The 17,091-nt window shown below is 49.4% G+C and overlaps 7 protein-coding genes across 7 annotated transcripts; 2 read left to right on the plus strand and 5 right to left on the minus strand.

Moving 5' to 3' along the window:
* Positions 1–789: 789 nt before the first annotated feature.
* N7525_003461 (uncharacterized protein) lies at positions 790–1,371 on the minus strand (the record flags this gene model as incomplete). The annotated part of the gene is made up of 3 exons (XM_061212715.1): positions 790–1,060; positions 1,119–1,178; positions 1,280–1,371. The coding sequence occupies 3 exons, from the start codon at positions 1,369–1,371 to the stop codon at positions 790–792; spliced, it is 423 nt and encodes a 140-aa protein (XP_061069736.1).
* Positions 1,372–2,951: 1,580 nt separating this feature from the next.
* Positions 2,952–3,298, plus strand: N7525_003462 (LysM peptidoglycan-binding domain-containing protein; the record flags this gene model as incomplete). Its single annotated transcript, XM_002559094.1, has 2 exons — positions 2,952–3,060; positions 3,117–3,298. 2 exons carry the CDS (start codon positions 2,952–2,954, stop codon positions 3,296–3,298), a joined length of 291 nt encoding a protein of 96 aa, XP_002559140.1.
* Positions 3,299–3,500: 202 nt separating this feature from the next.
* Positions 3,501–4,597, minus strand: N7525_003463 (uncharacterized protein; the record flags this gene model as incomplete). Its single annotated transcript, XM_002559093.1, has 4 exons — positions 3,501–3,751; positions 3,815–4,161; positions 4,215–4,447; positions 4,496–4,597. 4 exons carry the CDS (start codon positions 4,595–4,597, stop codon positions 3,501–3,503), a joined length of 933 nt encoding a protein of 310 aa, XP_002559139.1.
* A 364-nt stretch (positions 4,598–4,961) lies between these two features.
* On the plus strand, positions 4,962–5,181 carry N7525_003464 (uncharacterized protein; the record flags this gene model as incomplete). Its single annotated transcript, XM_002559092.1, has 2 exons — positions 4,962–4,992; positions 5,042–5,181. The coding sequence occupies 2 exons, from the start codon at positions 4,962–4,964 to the stop codon at positions 5,179–5,181; spliced, it is 171 nt and encodes a 56-aa protein (XP_002559138.1).
* A 334-nt stretch (positions 5,182–5,515) lies between these two features.
* On the minus strand, positions 5,516–7,088 carry N7525_003465 (uncharacterized protein; the record flags this gene model as incomplete). The annotated part of the gene is made up of 3 exons (XM_061212716.1): positions 5,516–6,145; positions 6,215–6,289; positions 6,351–7,088. 3 exons carry the CDS (start codon positions 7,086–7,088, stop codon positions 5,516–5,518), a joined length of 1,443 nt encoding a protein of 480 aa, XP_061069737.1.
* Positions 7,089–8,497: 1,409 nt separating this feature from the next.
* Positions 8,498–11,168, minus strand: nip1 (translation initiation factor eIF3 core subunit c; the record flags this gene model as incomplete). Its single annotated transcript, XM_002559090.2, has 2 exons — positions 8,498–10,743; positions 10,832–11,168. The coding sequence occupies 2 exons, from the start codon at positions 11,166–11,168 to the stop codon at positions 8,498–8,500; spliced, it is 2,583 nt and encodes an 860-aa protein (XP_002559136.1).
* Positions 11,169–12,288: 1,120 nt separating this feature from the next.
* Positions 12,289–15,326, minus strand: N7525_003467 (putative protein kinase Yak1; the record flags this gene model as incomplete). Its single annotated transcript, XM_061212717.1, has 7 exons — positions 12,289–13,028; positions 13,081–13,439; positions 13,490–13,609; positions 13,658–13,917; positions 13,971–14,396; positions 14,448–14,719; positions 14,777–15,326. The coding sequence occupies 7 exons, from the start codon at positions 15,324–15,326 to the stop codon at positions 12,289–12,291; spliced, it is 2,727 nt and encodes a 908-aa protein (XP_061069738.1).
* Positions 15,327–17,091: the final 1,765 nt, after the last annotated feature.

A 17,091-nucleotide genomic window follows, 5' to 3' on the forward strand; every position in this document is an offset into this window, starting at 1 on the left:
TAGCATGTCTGGCCAGTTCCAAGAAAGAGGAGCGGGCAACGGTAGTGGCCCTGTAGTATAGAAACCTTGATCTCTGGGCATCGTGTTCGAGCTGAATATTGCTGCCATCATTTTCAGTCGGATGGGGAGGATTGGAAAAAATCCGGGAAAGAGTTCGGGTGCAAGTAGTCATGATGTGGCAACATTTGCCCTTGCGGACGAATGGCAACTGGCTGAATACCACTCGCGGAGACTGGCTTGGGATTCCTGGCCCGATGTAACTCTTCCCTGGCTGCTCTCTCGAACTCAGAGCACCACGCCAATACATAGTCCAGGTATGTATCTTGTTCTTGGGATGCGACTTTCGATATAAAGCTGGCGACCCCATTAATCATAGTAATATCTGATTCGGTCTCGGGACGTGAATATTGAATGCAGCCCACCATGAAGGACTTTCGTCGGGATGCCATGAGAAGTGTCTGCTGACCATTCCCATGAAACTTTCGGGTCCGAAGAGCGGCAGGGCCTTGTTGAAAGTATTGAAGTATTCATGAAAAAGATCTAGGATGAGCATCTGCTTTGGAAATCATCTCGAAGAGCTCGAGGATACCAAAATCAGCGAGCCTCCATCGACTGCCATTTTTCTGAGCGACATGGCGCCACACATTATTACCCGCCTTGCTTTCAAGCCAGCAGACACCCTCAGGGGAAACGATCGAAAAATGGGAGGATGCACCTAGGCGTAGTCGGTAAAATCAGCCCACCCATTCGTGTGCGACCGTTGAGGAACGATAGTCAGCGAGCCAATACTCACCAAAAAAATCGCATTGCGCCCTTCAGAGTTTTAAGGGTATATGACCCTCCGTCGCCATCGCCTCGATCGGCCTCGGCCTCGAAAGACATTTGAGCAGAGACATTTCTCAGAGATGGTAACTCTGAATCGGATACTTCTGAAGGTTGAACATGCTCTAGGCCTGTGTCCTCGTCACTGGGCACTCGCCGTCGCTTGGACGCATGTGCTTCATTCAGTTCATCTTGTAGAGACTGAATGCGCTGTTCCAGCTCGTGATAATGTTCCTCGCTGTGACGGAGGGAATCTGCGTTAATCTAAAAGTCCCAACAAGTCAAACAGAACATACCGGTTGTGCTTTTTCTTGCGCCGCACTGTGTCCTCGTACTTGCAGGGTAGGTCGAATGTCCTGCAGAGGACACAGACCGGCCTAGTCCCATCACATTTGACCTTCTTCCGTCTGCATATACTGCATGCCTCTGGAGCATATGCAGGTCAGCGTCCAATTACAGTGGCTCCCTCAGTATAGGGGCCGTGGGGCCCATCTGGGGGCCAGTCGATACCTTGGCAAGGCGTACAACGTCGCTGGTGTTCCCATCCATGATACAAAACAGTATAGTAACACCAGAACTGTTTTTTCAAAATTTCAATCCCTACGCGGCTCCAATCATCATGATTAAGAATGGTAGGCTAAGACAACGTTTCCCGTTGAGATTCAGGTGTTCAGATGTTGAGGCTTTAAGGCATCAATGCTGAGTCACTGTATATGCCTCAGGCCAGAATGATGTATAACCATAGTAACTAGTTAACATCGGATTCAACATTTCCCCCTCGATAGTCAGCTCCGGATTATACCTGAGATCCCCATAAATTGCGTGATCGAAGCTTCTCATCATATGTACTCACCGCGGTATATCCATCGGGGAGGAAATACCGGTCTGCCGAAGATGTGGCCAAGAACATCCATCTTGGCTTTCTGGAAGACTTACACTTTCGAACTTTCTAAATCGGTCAGCATAGCGAAGGACATATCTTTGTTTTAGTCGCAGATCTAGACCTCCTTTTCATGATTAGCCTTTTTGTGAGCCTATTTGTAGATTTTCCCTGAATGAAAGCAGTGCTATGGTAGGTAAACCAAAGAACTAGAGCAGAAGTCATGCTAACATTCTGTGTTAGATCAGATTAAAATAGTAATAATCTCTTAGCACTTATCAAACCATCGATCGCTTGATATGAATCATTTTGATTCAAATTAGGTGATGCTGTACACCTTGTACTCCCCTGGCATAGGTTCCGTCAATGTACTTTCATCTTTGTGTATCAGCAATAGTTCGAGTAGTTCGAGCTCGCGAGTTTTTCCATAGTTTGGACCTGTTCACTGAACTATCATACAAGCTGCTATGCCAAGACTTATTTACTTAAAGCCATGGCGATGCAACAGGATGTTACTCTGTATAACAACCCAATCTTGCCACAGCATATAGCCGCGAACCATAATCAAGCCTAAATAGATTGTTTACAGAATGATTGCTTATTGACCGCCACAGCCATCGAAAACTTGTTGCACAATTCAGCTATGTCTTAGATGTCTGTTTGCGCTACCTTTACTCTACCTCCCGTGAATGGTTGTGGTCTAGGTCATTGTCACACTATTGCGTGCATGACAAACTGGGCCTCCTTGACCGAGGTTACTCTCTATTTATAAACTATATCCAAGAAGATGTAACCGTACAACAGAAGGGGACTTCTATCGGTCAAGCTGAGACATATATTGATCAATGAGAAGAAACGAAGCCACGGCGAAGACCTACCTTTTGAATCCATTGGCTGATTTCGAGCTTGTGGCGATGTTGCTGTTCACATTGTTTCAAAAGCCCCATTGCCAAGGAGTAGACATGGTTGCAGTAACAAAACATCAATGCAACCTGTGGCTGGATCATATGCCTTTACCCGGTCGTTTTGTAGGTAGGTTGCTTCCCGAAATCGTATGAACTTGTCCGACAAGGCAAAATATCACTCAAAACATTTGACCTTTGGTATATCGGGGTCCAGTAACTCCCGCATATAAAAGCAACAGACCATCCCTTTCAAGCCTTACTCTTTCCATCAGCAACAGCCTTCAGCATCATTGCAAGCTCTACTCATATAACCAACAAGTCCAAGCGCGTCTCAAAAGCCCACAATGGTTGCCATCGGTATCCGATCTCTCCTCTGCATCCTGGGAATTGCTTCCCTTGGCACATCTGCCGCCGTCGACGGTACCGTCCAAAGCTGGCAGCTGACCCAATATTGTGAGTTGAGCTAAAGTAAATCCCCGCTATCTCGAGCTAGGCTGATCCAGAATCAGGTAACGAGTTCTACACTGTCAGTAACGGTGACACCTGCTGGGACATCATTGCGCGGAACCAGAACAAGTTCACCATGAGCCAGCTACTGTGCTGGAACAACGATATCAACCCATGGTGCTCGAACCTGATTCCAGGCCGACAGGTCTGTATTGGAGTCGAGCGTCCTGGGCCTGTCTGCTAAAGTGATCAGCCTGGTGGCTGGAGTGCCGGCATTATAATTCAGAAAAAAAGTGAAATGCCTGGCATCGCCGAAGTCTTGGATCCCCAGATTGCTTGATGGAAGTAATGAGAGTTTGGTTTTTGAGTTGTGACTTTGTTTGCGCTGTTATTACAGACGGTCATTCATTGAATCAAAAATTTGAAGCTTGCTGGCATTGATATCTCTATGCACTGTTTCTGTTCCAAGCATCGTGTAAGAATTGTCTCATTGTAATTGGCTTCACCTCTGGGAACCGAGTATTGAGACGATCACCGGGCAATTGAAAGACATTATTGACCGTGAGTCTGCTCACCAACGCAGTCACCTCTTTGAGTTCGTCCGATGAGCATTCCGTTCCCTCTGGCTGAGGAGGGACGGTAACATTACCAGTCTTGATTTGTTCCGGATTATCGTAAGTTACCTTGAATTTCTTGCCTGTTTCGGAAATTATTGTTAGGCTGCGAGTATATCTCAGATAAGGGCATCAGATATGCGTACCGGTGAATTCTTCTGCCATGGCGAGAAGCTGGTTGTAGGTAACTTCATCCCCAACGATTACGCTGAATTCAGGCCAATCATCGAGGTCAAGGGCTTTGACCAGGTAAACAGCCATATCATATGTGTATGTCATACAGATCACGTTGTTCCCATCTCCTGGGATCGCCGCCGTGCCACTGGGTATATCAATACCAAAGGTGAACGGCTGCAGGTGAGTTTGGACATGGGGCATTCCCCAGTAGTCCATAAAGAAACCAGGGATTACCCTGGTGTATTGCAAGGCACTAGCCTTGAGACGATCTGCCGCATCAAGCCAGTATTGAATGCTGGGGTCAATCGGAAGTAATCTTGCAAGGTTAAATAATTAGCATGGAATGGCATACGGCTGAAGCTGACCTACTCGGTGGTTTGGACGAATGAGTATTCACTGGGAATAAATCTTTTCGTTGATGCTGACTTCTCTGCAGCTTCGATCAAGTTCAACTGAGACTGACTCGTCTCGTCGGAAACTAGACCAATAGCAGATATAATGGTGTGGATGTTGTGCCGCTCCAGCACACGTGCCATTGAGGGAATATCGTCGTAGTTGATCTGCACATTTTGAATATTCTGCGAGGCAAAATCCTGTTTCACCTGAGGAGGTCAGTTACTTGGTCATGAAAATATCTCTACTTTGCGTACACTGCGAGACAAAACGACAATATCAAATTTAGAGTCGAGCAATTTTTCAACAATAGTTTTGCCCACTCCACCAGTTCCACCAGCCACAGCAATGACGGTCATAGTTGAGAAGTGTTTAGAAGTGGAAATAGTTGAAATAGTTGAAGTTGCAACGCAAGTGTTCCCCGCGATAACCCCACTAAGCAGATTTTCACGCATTTACTACTTCGGCTTCTACTCTTATGTCTTATGTAGAAACCTATGTATTTCAGAACTCCTGATCTACATATAAACTCCAATCAAATCTCCCTAGAAACGTCGGGGATTCGGGCTTTAGACATCGGCGACTTCAGGGCTTCCCCGGGCCCCCGCGGCCATGACGGCTATGACTAATATCGGAGGGAAAAGAATATAAAAAGCCCAAATCTTCCGACTTCTCTACTTGATATTCCCTTTAAACCCAATATATATCACATCCGATCTCATCATGTGTATGAAGGCTACCTGCTCGACCTGCAGTGAGTTTCCACTATCTGTGTTTCACAGAATACCAACTAATGATTACAGACAAGGTCACCTGGTGGGGTTGTGGAAACCATATCCCTTCGGTGATGGACTCAGTTCCCGAAGGCGACTGGTGCTCCTGCACTCCTCAAGTTGAGAAGGATGGGAAGAAGTACCCTCCCAAGGCGGCGAAGGCGGCTTGACTACAAGGCTGTGTAATTTGTTAGTTCGAGAAAGTGAGTGCCACATGTACTCCAGAGCCTTGTAAAGGACTTTCGTCGACAAAGCCTGCATTTCAACGACGTTCAAGGGGGGTTTGATGGAGTTCTGGAAATCGGGGGCGAGATTTGAATATGTCAATTGGAGCAGATATATAACGAAAGTATGACGAAAGACAAAAATCAAAATCAAATCAAAATCCAAAAATCCAAACATGTCTTATATGGAAGCCAAAAGAGCGAAGGAACCACACGGAATCTAACAATAACGCAAATAAAAAGTGAACAGTCCAGTTGACAGGTATCCAAACACTCGACACTAAGGGCCCACTCCCTTGCCCGTCTTTTTTCTCCCTCTCTTCGCTGGTGCCTTTGGTGCCTTTGGTGGAAGTGGAAGTATGGGTGCCAGCACTGCGGGTAGATTTGCGGCGTTCACCTGCCGCATTAGAGACTCAGGTGGTTGTCCACCCCCGGGAGCTGGAGGAGCGGTAGGCAGATGTGGCGGTCCCCTTGGCACGAAATCGTTTGGCAGAGCCGGCAACTTCCTTAGATCTTTCTTATGATCACAAACATAGAGGAGTCCCTGTCCGTCTGGACATGTCGCAGTGTAGAGCACAAACCGCAGGAAAGGCCCTGAAAGAGTCATTCCAAATGTATCACCTGGTAGAGATTTCATAACACAGGCCTGTACTCTCGTCCAATGAGACAAAGGCGCACCGTTGGCGTCAGTCAGACGGACGTCAATCTCCACAATCTTGTGACATGACCATCCACCAGGGATAGTCATGATGTTATAGCCCTGGACATAAACGGGGAGACCCATCGCCTCCAGTTGGTCTATATAACATTGAGGTATCCCCATTATATCGGCACCAGTATCATGAAGCGTCAACATGTTGATGCCACCAAGGCCATTACGTTGACTATCAACCGAGATATCCACCGGGAACTATATAGGAAACAACCGAACGTCAGAAAGAAGAAATAACAAGTCGAGAGATCAATATAGACACTATACCTTAACCGAGTGATAGGAGGTGTGCGAAGGAAAGGAATGAAGGGCTCCTAGATTGCCATGACCTGGAGGTAGGAGCTATATATGATATGTCAAGTCAGAACCAAGGATAATGTTTTAGTGGTGATGATCAACTTACACCTTCCACCCACCACGCTTTAGTGGTATCGTACTGCTTAGCCAGGTTCTTATGGAATTCCGCGTCAAACTTCTGGGGCTCATTGAGCTGCACGCCATTCGACCAGTAGCTGACCAATCCTCTCGACCACCCTAAATTTCCTTCCCTGTAAGCTTTGGTGAGAGCTTTGACATTGGGAAGCTGGTTATCTGGGTCCCTATTGGTATTAAGATGGGCCTCGATCTCTTTCAAATGATTCAAGCGTCGAACGATGTCCCAGCTGAGACCGGCTGGTTCAGAATGGACCATTTCATCGCGAGCAGCTCTTCTTCTCTCGTACTGCGACAGTCTGAATTTGAAGAAGTCAGGCAAAATTCCATCACTGATTCTCTCCACACATCTCTCAATTTGACTATCGATGTCGTTGACGTCGAGATCTAGCTCGTTGGCTTTCCAGCCTTCTGGAACAAGCGTTGGATCGGTAATTGGTTCGTCCCCATTGTGTTTCCATCGCTGTTGTCTCGTGGGGAGTGAAGACCCCTCATGCTGGTCTCCTTGAGACATAGCACTGTAGTCAACATAGTTGGGGTCCTCCGGGGCGAGGGGCGAATGACCTTCACCTTCGTCTGGTGAAAAATCAGAGGAGGAAGGAGAAGGAGAAACCTCCCTTTTACCATCGGTCTGTTTGCGCTTCTTGATAGATACCTCGTCCACAGGGGGCTCTGAGTACGCCCGCTTCGTGCTACGACGAGGAGGCATCTTGGAGAAACAGGAGATGAGCTTTGTGGGACGACAGGACAGGGCCTGGCAACTCGGGATGAATAAGAAGCATTGAAATGTGGGATATACATGAACATATTTGTAGTAGATATCCTGGTAAATTGAATTAGGCCGGGACAAAGAACACGATGGATTGAAAAATGACCTGTGGAGTAGAGGAAGATGAGCTCTGCGTGCTTGTGTAGATGGTGCCATTTCAAAGGTGCTATTTTTGGATTTCCAAGAAGCCCATGTGCTAGACAACAAAGAGGCCGAGGGAGTAACTCGATCCAGGGCGTGCAGCTCATCAATGGAAATGACTCGAGGTTCAAATGCGTTCTCTCGGAAGCCAGCCCATGGTGTTGCTTCAACGTTCTTTGTTTCATCTCAATGTACTCCGTACCAATAAGTCCTATCCGGAACGGAAGGGGCGAATCAAAGAAGATGTCAAAGGACAGGGCGTATTTGCCAAAGCATACGAGGGGAATAAGTAAACATTGGAAGCGCAATAAATGACCATGGGCGTAGTTCCAATCTGGTGTAGCGTAGTGTGTTTGAGCTTCTCGCTCGTCAACTTCAGAGATGCGAAAGACTTGCACGCTCCAATCTCTGATGCTTTGACCAGCCATGGAAGGATATCATTCATTTGTCTGTGCAATGGCTCGAATAGAGCGACATCGTCCAAACTCGCTTGGGCTTACGAACTGGGCCAATAGTGACGAATTCGGAATCTTGGAGTCTTCATCTCTGGCAATCACTTCTTTGTCCTGATCTAAAGCATCATTTTCAGATGTTCGTAGTGTGATAGCGTGAAATAACCAGTAACAAAGAAGCTGGACCCGGGGCCCATGTCAACCAGCAGCCCACTTGTACGTTCGAAGGTACGGTTGGCTTCCAAGGTTATTTCAAGCTAGAGAGATGCTGATAATGTGAATTAACTTGGGGATCCATATGCCCCAGGACTGTGAACTTGTTTTACCTCCGATGTTCTCGACATGAATGGAAAGGAAAGCATCTCAGGCTGAAATATCAGACAATATTTTCAACACATATCTCCTCATCAATTGAGGTGGACTTTAGGACACACTTACCGATGAGATTATCATGTATGCATTGGATACATATGTACTTCCTATAGTACAAAAAATCTCTACAAGCACCTACACCAGAACGAAGACCTAATCCGTAATCCGTCAATTTCTAACCAGTATGCACCTTGATTCTTTCTCGGTCGTTTCCATACGTGAATATCATGTAGATCAATCACAAAAAAAGCGCAGAAACGGGGCAATTTTCCCGACCTAAAAAAAAGGAACGGTCGTACTAACACGAAGGGGATGACAGGAGTGAAAAAAGAAACCATGAAGGGGGAAAAATAAAAGAGAAAGAACATGCCATTACATCAGAATCTAAGCCTTAATCGCTGCGCCCAATGCACCACCACCGAACTGCTGACCACCAGGTCGGCGATCGCCCTGGGGAATGCGGGCACCGCCACGACCACCCCCACGACCGCGACCACCGCGGCCGCCGCGGGCACCGGGACCGTGTTCACGCTGGAAGGCATTCGCCATACCCTGGGTGCGCTGCTCGAGGGTCTTCTCGTTGGACTCGAGGAGGTTGGTGGACTTGTCGGCCAGGGTGACAATCTGGGACTGGAGACGGGAGAGCTCAACGCCCTTGCGGAAGATGATGGCGTCGTTGACCTGGTCGAGAGCGGCGGCGAGCTCTTCGTGCGAGATCATGCGGGAGATGATGGAGACGATCTTCTTGGGCTCGAGTTCGAACATAGTGGCCAGGGAAGAGATGGAGAGGCTGTCGTAGTAGGGGGCGTAGGTGAAGAGGTAGGTGCGCAGACCCTCCTCTTGGGTCTGGCGGGACAGCATGGCCTTGATCAACTCAGGCTGGGGCATGAGGTCCCAGATCTTGATCGCGGCAAAGGTAGAGGCGGAAAGCTTCCAGTCACCAGCGGCAAGAGCCTTGGCTCCGGCAATAACACCGTCGCGGGTGTTCTCGGGGGGACCGGTGAAGACCTGGCGTTCATTGTAGTCCAACATGCGACGGAAGGTCTTAGAGATCATGCGGCGACGCAGCTCGGGGGCGGAAGAGGTCTGGGCCATCAAAGGCACCTCAAGCAAAGCACTGCTGGTGAGGTAAACGCACTCGAGCAACTCGAGGTTGATGTGCATGTGGAAGGGCAGCTGACGCTGGCGCTCCAGACGCTCCTGCTCGGGCGAGACAGTGGAGTAACGCTGCATGATGATACCCTGGGCAAGAAGCTCCTTTTGGCGGCCGCTGCCGCAGATCTCACCAAGGGTGTTCTGGGCCTCGTAGATGAGCCCAGCGCGGAAGGCACAGAGACCAATCTGAACAAGGGTGCGGTTGAAGAGGATCTGGGTGCTGACATCGAAGGTGGCGATGTTTTCAGTCAGATGAGACATGAGCATCAAGTCACGAGACTTGTAGTATTGGTCGTGCAGGGCAAGGAAGTAAATTTGGCAGAGCATGGCGCGAGCCCGGGGAATGCCATCGCTATGTTCGAACATGTAGTTGCAGATAGAAGCCACGAGGCTCTGCATATCCCCAGACTTATAGGTAGCAGTAACTGCTGACTTGATATTCGTGGGAACTGCCTTGTCTTTGGCCTGCTCGACAATGGCAATAACATTGGCAGGCTTGAAGTAAATATGCTCCAACCGTCTGATAACCAGCCTGTTCATGCTATCCTGGCCGTTCTTATCAGCACCCTTGAGACTTTCAACGTAAAGCTGCGAGCGAACAAGCGAGGAGTAAAGTGCCTGCTCGTCCGTCAGACGCTCAATGTACTCTGAGGTGTGGGGGTCAATCTCTCGGAGACCCTTCGTGAGGCTGTCATCGAGGTGCTCCACAAGGGATACAACGGAACCGGGAATGAAGAAAGTCTCGCCCTCAGCAACAGTAGGTTGCTTCTCGTCGTCCTCCCACTCGTCGGCGACTTCGCTGACAAGGAATTGACGGTTCTCTTCCAACACGGAAAGGAGAGCAGAGTACTCCTCGTTTGCGGCCTGCCATTGCTCACTTGACATGTAGGTGGCGGCGGATGTGGCAGTAAGATCGAAGCGGGTGGAGATCAAGGTCATGTAGGTGCGAATGCGTTGGTAAGGGGTAGTGGCAACCTCGAGGAGCTTCTGCATGGTGCGAATCTGGTCGGCGCGGTCGGTGTTCTTCTTTCCGCGGGACTCGACAATGACACGGAGGTGCTTAAGGATGCTCTCAGGGGTGTACTGGAGAGTCTTGCCACCACGTCCAACCGTAGCGAATCCATCATCCTCACCGCCAGCGGCGGCGGCAGCAGCGAAGTTCTCGATCTTCTCGACCTTGGTGGGCTTGGGAGCAGGAGCAGGGGCGGGCTTTTCCTCGACCTCATCCGCCATGAAGGCATCCTTATCGGCGCGGTACTTCTCGACCAGGGTGGCGTATTCCTTGTTGTTCTTCTTAATCTTCTGCTTGACCGCGTTGAAGCCCTTGCTGTTGCTAGCATTCATCTTCTTGTTCGAGGCCTTCTGCTTGGTAGCGGTCTCGTTGGTGAAGTCTTCGAGCTCGGCGACGGCCTGGATGTAGATCTTGGGGGTGGGGCCGGTAATCTTCAACATTTGGCGGTTCAGGTTGTCGAACTCTGTGGGAGATCATGTCAGTTCACGCCATTCCTTGGGCCCTCCAATTTTGCTGGCTCTCCAGTCCTTCCAGGAAGGGTGTGGACTCACCAGTGGCGATAACAGCCCAGTCGTTGATCTTCTGAGCGTTATCAATGAGGCGGATCGTGCTTTCGAGACCCTCGAGACGCTTGTCCTTAGCGGACTTGACGATTGTGACCTTCTCCTCCTCCTCACTCTCCTCGCTATCGGTGTCATCGTGCAAGAACTTGGAGGCACCAGTGCGGCCCTCCTCGCCCTCCTCGTCGCTGTCGGTGCTGGAGCCGGAGTCGGTGTCATCCTCGTCAGAATCTTCCTCGCTGCCGGAGTCGGAACGGTAGACCTCCTCCTCCTCATCAGACGAGCTGTCGCTGTCGCTGCCGCTGCCGTAGAAGAAACGCGACGCCATGTTTGCGGTTTGCAGTTTCGTTAAAAGGAAATGGCGATCCTAAAGCTGAAAAATCAGGTCGTCGGCGATACGAAGTTGAAGTTCCCGCAGTTGAGAGCCACACACGAAATTTAAGCGAGGGGCTGACTAAACCCAATTAGGTATAGCGCATAACAAAGAACCAGTGACGGCCTTTTTTATACTTCTTTTATTGCCTCAGACTTGCCTCTGCTTGCTTCGTTTGACCCTTTTTAACTATTTGTTGACTTCGAAGGAGTACGAATATATCCACCAAGGAATTTAGGCAGCTCATTGCTTTGGACTTGGGCAACTGCCTCTTACCGGGGAAGGAAGACCTGACCGATCAGGCAGACGCTTCCAAGGTTGGAAGCAAAGGAATCTCCGACAACATAACCATGGAGTGAAAGCTGCGCTATCAACTCATGTTTGTTTTCATCATTTCACTATTGACTCTACTATTTACTGTATACAGAAAACAAATCGAGGAACCCCCTGGAAGAATTAACATGCTATGACATACGACCGAAAAACTTACCTCGACAAGAGAAAACATAGATCAATATTCCCGAGAAGGTCAGAATTAATTGAAGCAGTTACGAGGAGATGAAAATAAAGAAATGGATGAGATCGTTCTTTCATACTCCATCCAGGCTATGCTGAGAGAGATAAAAGGCACACAGATATGCCGAAGCACTGCCTAAAGAAATCGCAGAAACATAATTGGGATCGTAACACAGCAAGAAACGTAATGAAACACAATGAAATAGTGATGATGATGGTGTGGGGAGTGATATCTCGTGGCGAACGTTTGGCCACTGATGGGCACAGCTCACGGTGAGGAAGCGTGCGGATCGATCTAGCGCTAGGTAGCAACACAGATCGTGTATCAGCGGTCCGAGACCATTGTAGACCACGTTGACCCATGAAGGGGTCTTTTGCTTGGCTCATACCTATAAGAGCCGGCCATATGAGAACAGGTTGGCTGGCAAGGAATGGGTCAGCTGAGCAAGGCTTACACAGTGTCTTGGGAATCATTGACCCGTGGACAAATATATGAGTATGCCTGCTCCCGAATCGTAGGAAAAGCTGGGCATGAGGAATGCCCTTTTGCCCCGGTACCCTAGTGCCATTGATTCTGGCCCATGTATCCTTCGCTGAGCACACCGTCTTCGAGGGTGCGAATGAAATCCCGATTGCGTTGGTTCCCATTCCCATTACCCGCTCGGCTGCCACGACGCCGTTGACTGGAATTAGCATCCACGTACCCGTCAGGAGGAGGTGGATAATACGCAGGGCTTGGCTGCAATCTAATCGGTGCGTTGGGATCCAGGTGGCTCGCAACTCGTTGAATGGTAGTCGGGATTCCTCCGTTAGGGTCCATGGTGGATGCTCGTTGACGGCCTGCTCGTGTGGTCGCCTGTGCATAGAGACTCTGAGCCGGCACCTGGTTGCCTGGCATCATTCCCATTTGATGACCATAGCCAGGCGGCTGCTGGGTAGGGTACGGAGGAGGCGGTGCACCTTGCTGGTACATGCCATTGTACATGGGCGGGGCTTGAGGCTGGGGCTGAGGTGGAGTATGGAATTGGTTCATCTGCACGGCATAGGCATTTTGTGCATGCGCCGCCTGAGCTGCTCTTTGTTTGCTAGCGGCCTCGGCTTGCTGTTGTTGTTGAACCCCCGGAGCCGGCTTATTGGCCGTCGAATACTTAAGGTTCATTGGTGGCATGAACGGCCCCGTGAACTTCTGCTGGGTGATGAACGGGTGCAGCTTGGCTTGTTGGGGTGACCATCGCTCGAGAGGATTGATCGACAGGAGTCCCCGCACGAAGTCGATGAAAGCGACGCGATTGTTCAGTTCTGCGATAGTTAGCCAAGTCCCAGCGTGAACATAGGAAAAAGGAAAGCCTACCTCGATCAATCTCTGCTTGCTTCATATTTTTCCGAGGCATTGGGTAACTCCGGATGATCTCCTCCAGTGTTGAGGCTGAGAAATACTTCTTGCTCGGTTGTTCCTTCGTGTTGTGTTCTCGGGAATACTGCTCCAGGCTCTTGAGGCGGTACGTCTTTCTTCCGAACTCGTCCTGTGTCTTTTCGAAGAACTCTCCCGACTGCTTGCCCATCTCCAACATCCAGGTCGGTGGGATACCCAGCATCTCAACGATCCGACAGATTTGATTGTACTCCGAAGAGCCAGGGAACAGAGGTAGACCCAGGAAGAGCTCCACCACGATACACCCAAGAGACCACATGTCAATGGCAGATGAGTAACTAGGAAAAGGATTAACAAGGAACAAAGCAGATCAGACCAAAGTACGTACGGCAGGCCTAATAGCACTTCTGGGGATCGGTAAAATCGAGATTGGATGTAGGTGTAGACAGTCTGGCGTTCATCGCAAGCAGAACCGAAGTCAATGACCTTGATGATTGGGCTCTCGAGGCTGGGAACAGTTAGAAAACGACCCTGAAAGGTAACGGGCGATACTGACTTTTTCAGAAGAATATTCTCCGGCTTCAAATCACAGTGAATCAGATGCGCTTTGTTCAACAAGCTCAAGGCATTCAGCAGTTGTTGGGCAAATACCCGGACAAGGGTAGTGCTCAATCCACGGAATTGGTTTTGTTTGATCAGCTCATAAAGATTAACGCTGAGCAATTCGAATGCAAGACACAAATGCTGACGGTGGATGAATGTGTCCTTGAGACGAAGCAGGTGATGGTCGTCATTCTTGTCATACTTGCTGTTGAGCTGCGGGGAGTCAGCGAGCATTCGGATAATAAGGATTGGAGGCTATATCATACCAGATCCAACACAGAAACTTCCATCATACTCTGGTTGAAGTAGGCAGTCTTGTTCTTGATGACTTTGACAGCCACTACTTCACCCGTTTTCAAGTTCTGGCATTTCACGACTTGGCCGAAGGTACCTTGACCTAGAACATCGAGAATCAGGTACCGATTTCTAGATCGGGAGGAGAAAGCATTGTCAGCCCGAGAGTCGGCTATCCAGGGGGAATCGGGGGCATACTTGTGACCGGCTTCCTCGCTTCCAAGGATATCGTTGACGTAAAGGATATAATCGCTGTCCTCATTGTCATACCCATCATTCTTGGTTCCTTTGCTGGGTTTGGTCAATACTCGTCGCGGGTTTCTCGAGGACTCGTAGTTGAAGCCAGGGTTGCATATGCGGTAGGTTGCCGGGAGGTGGGTTGTCAGCGATTGAAGCGGCTGAACAGGTTAGTCAAAGCGACGACAGGCTGAGACCTGGTGAGCACTCACGCTGATGAATCCGCCCTCTGGATTAGCGCGCCGATATGCGGGCTGTACATTCATGCGCGGCTTCAGTTCTTGCACAGACTGGATCTTTTGAAACTTGGGAACTGGACCGCGACCGGGCACTGGAGGGGCCTGAGATGGTAGCGAGCCAGATCGCGGAGATCGTGACCCTGGACCAAAGCCCGGACTCATGTGTGAAGATGCGGATGGCGGGTAGTACTGGTTTGGGCTGAGGTCGCCGGATTGAAGGGGAGGGAGTCTAGGGGGCCGGGTGGCTGTCGAGATGTTAACAAACAGGGCATGGCGGAACAAGTGACTGAGCTCGAACTCACATGGCGGCGATTGATATCCTTGTGGTGGCGATGCATATTCTGGTCTCGCAGGGGACCGGCGAGAAGCACCCTGGGGTGCAGACGGAAATCCATAGGAGCCTTGGGACTTGCCAGGACTAGTGGGATACGACATCGGCGGCGAAAGGACATTCCCCGGAGAGTATCTGCGGGCAGCCGATGATTCCTCTGCTTGATTCAAGAATTGTGACGAAGCGCGATTGTGGTTTGGCCTCGAGGGGTACTTCGCCCGGTTGTACGGGTCAGCGTCCTCCATGGTGGTATCCGCATCGGTGACATAATCCCGAGTACGTGGCGTGGCGGTGGGGGAGGAAGCCATGGAGACCGTTTTGGAATTTGAGCCGGCCGAAGGGGCTTTGGATGTCGTGCCGGGGGTCTGGAAAGTCTCGTACGTGTATCCAACGGGCGGCTGTGACTGTGGTGGCTGACCGTATTTCGAGGCAAGTTGCTGGGGATGAGATGCCAACGCAGTATTGAACTGCGCGGGGTGGCCCATCAAAGGATCTTGGTAAGGCTGCCACCCAGGATCCATTTTGGATAAACCCTCTTGTTGGGCCAACAAATGGATTCGGGGTCCGTGTTCGTCTGAAGCACTGCGATCAGGGTCCGTGGGATGCTAGCGGGGGACGGCACTCGTAATGCGACCGCAGGTTCGAGGCGAATCTTGACGGAATTCGAGGGACAGGAGGTGAAAAATAGGGAATTGGCGTTAAAATGAGGTCGTGCTATGCTTCATCATTTGAGGAATTGTTGGTGAAGACAAGTTTTGAAGGGGAGGGGGCGGTCGCAATTTGGTTGCGACGCAGTAGACGTAGGCGGCTGGGGGTTCAGCCAAGTCAATAGACTTGTCTTGGGACCCCGTGAAATCGGGAAATCAAGACACTGGCGTCAACAGATATGTTATAACAATATCTTGGCTTACTGAAGCATAGAAATAGTTATCTAGGTGGTACCTAGGTAGTATGCAGAGGATCAAGAAGAGGAGGGGAAGATGGGTTGAGTTCTAAGGATCAACTTGGCCAGGTCTGTATTTACGTAGCAATATCATGTCTTCTCTCTCTCTCTCTCTCTCTCTATATACATATGTATACATAGAGGTTATTCTGTCTCTGACCATACCATGTACACAGATATAATCAAGCCCTTGATGCCAAAGTCTCAACATTTGTACCGGATTGTGGTCTCCTTGGCGACGTGACTCTTTCCACATGATCGACGATCCATTGCATACCCAACTGCGCTGTCGACTGGCTTGGTTTGATTCCACGGAGTATACCAGGTCTATTATCAAATGAGCTAGATGAACCATGGGGTATCTTGTCGGTAATTTTTTATAGAGAAGCCGTGGGACGTGCTCGAAGGAGCCCGAGGTTTGGATGAGTTGATCATTTCATAGTTGGGAATAATGGCATGGTAACTTAGGTATTCTGACTAGTTATATAGAGAGATAGAATAAAAGCCATTCCAATCACTTCAGTTCAGTTCAGCACAACAACTGTTTGAGTGCTCACCTCTTGCTGCTTTTTACTCTGTACAACTGGTCGGACCTATATTCAGTTCATCCAGCAATCCAAATTGCTTGGATATTTCAATTATATGAGGAAGGCACAATTTTCATAGAATACATGTATCAATGAAGGATGAGAGAATATGTCCACACCTACCGATCTCTCTATAGAAACATATGGCTAGTTGCTCTTTCTGTCTCTTCCTTCACATCTAATGCATAGTCTGATATATTTGCCCAGGCGGCTTCAGATCTCTTTCAGATATTTGTTTTTAGGCTATACCGCCCCTTTGCGCCTGAGCCTATAGATCCAGAACAGTCATTCTTTTGATCCTGTCATCCTTGCCTGGTGAGGTGGACTCTTAAGTGAGATGAGTGAAGAAAAGCTATGTATAGAGATCTATTCTCCCTTTAAAAGTTCAGGACAGTCTTTCTCAAGTAGCCCTCAATTGCGAAATTCATTCTGTCACATTGTGATATTCGCGAGTGGACCTCGCTAGAATGCTAGAGATACGGCACACAGTGAAAGCTAAACCCCGTCACCGCCATTGCTTCTTAGTGAACAGTTGGCATTCGGTTGACCCTGGCCCCTTGCGACTCTAGTTCACCAATGAGCCAGAATGGCGTAGATATGGTATATATATTTCAAGGTCGAATACTCCATACCGGTCCAGACCTCCAGACCTCCGGACCCCCCCGCCTATCCGGGGCCTGATGGAATGACTAAACTTTCGATGAGTCATTGGGATTGGTCACGTGAGCGGTATCACAGGCGGTGGCCGATTGTGCC

Source organism: Penicillium rubens (genome assembly GCF_028828025.1).
Source record: "Penicillium rubens strain IBT 27055 chromosome Unknown utg000002l_segment0_segment0, whole genome shotgun sequence".
NCBI classification, from domain to species: domain Eukaryota; kingdom Fungi; phylum Ascomycota; class Eurotiomycetes; order Eurotiales; family Aspergillaceae; genus Penicillium; species Penicillium rubens.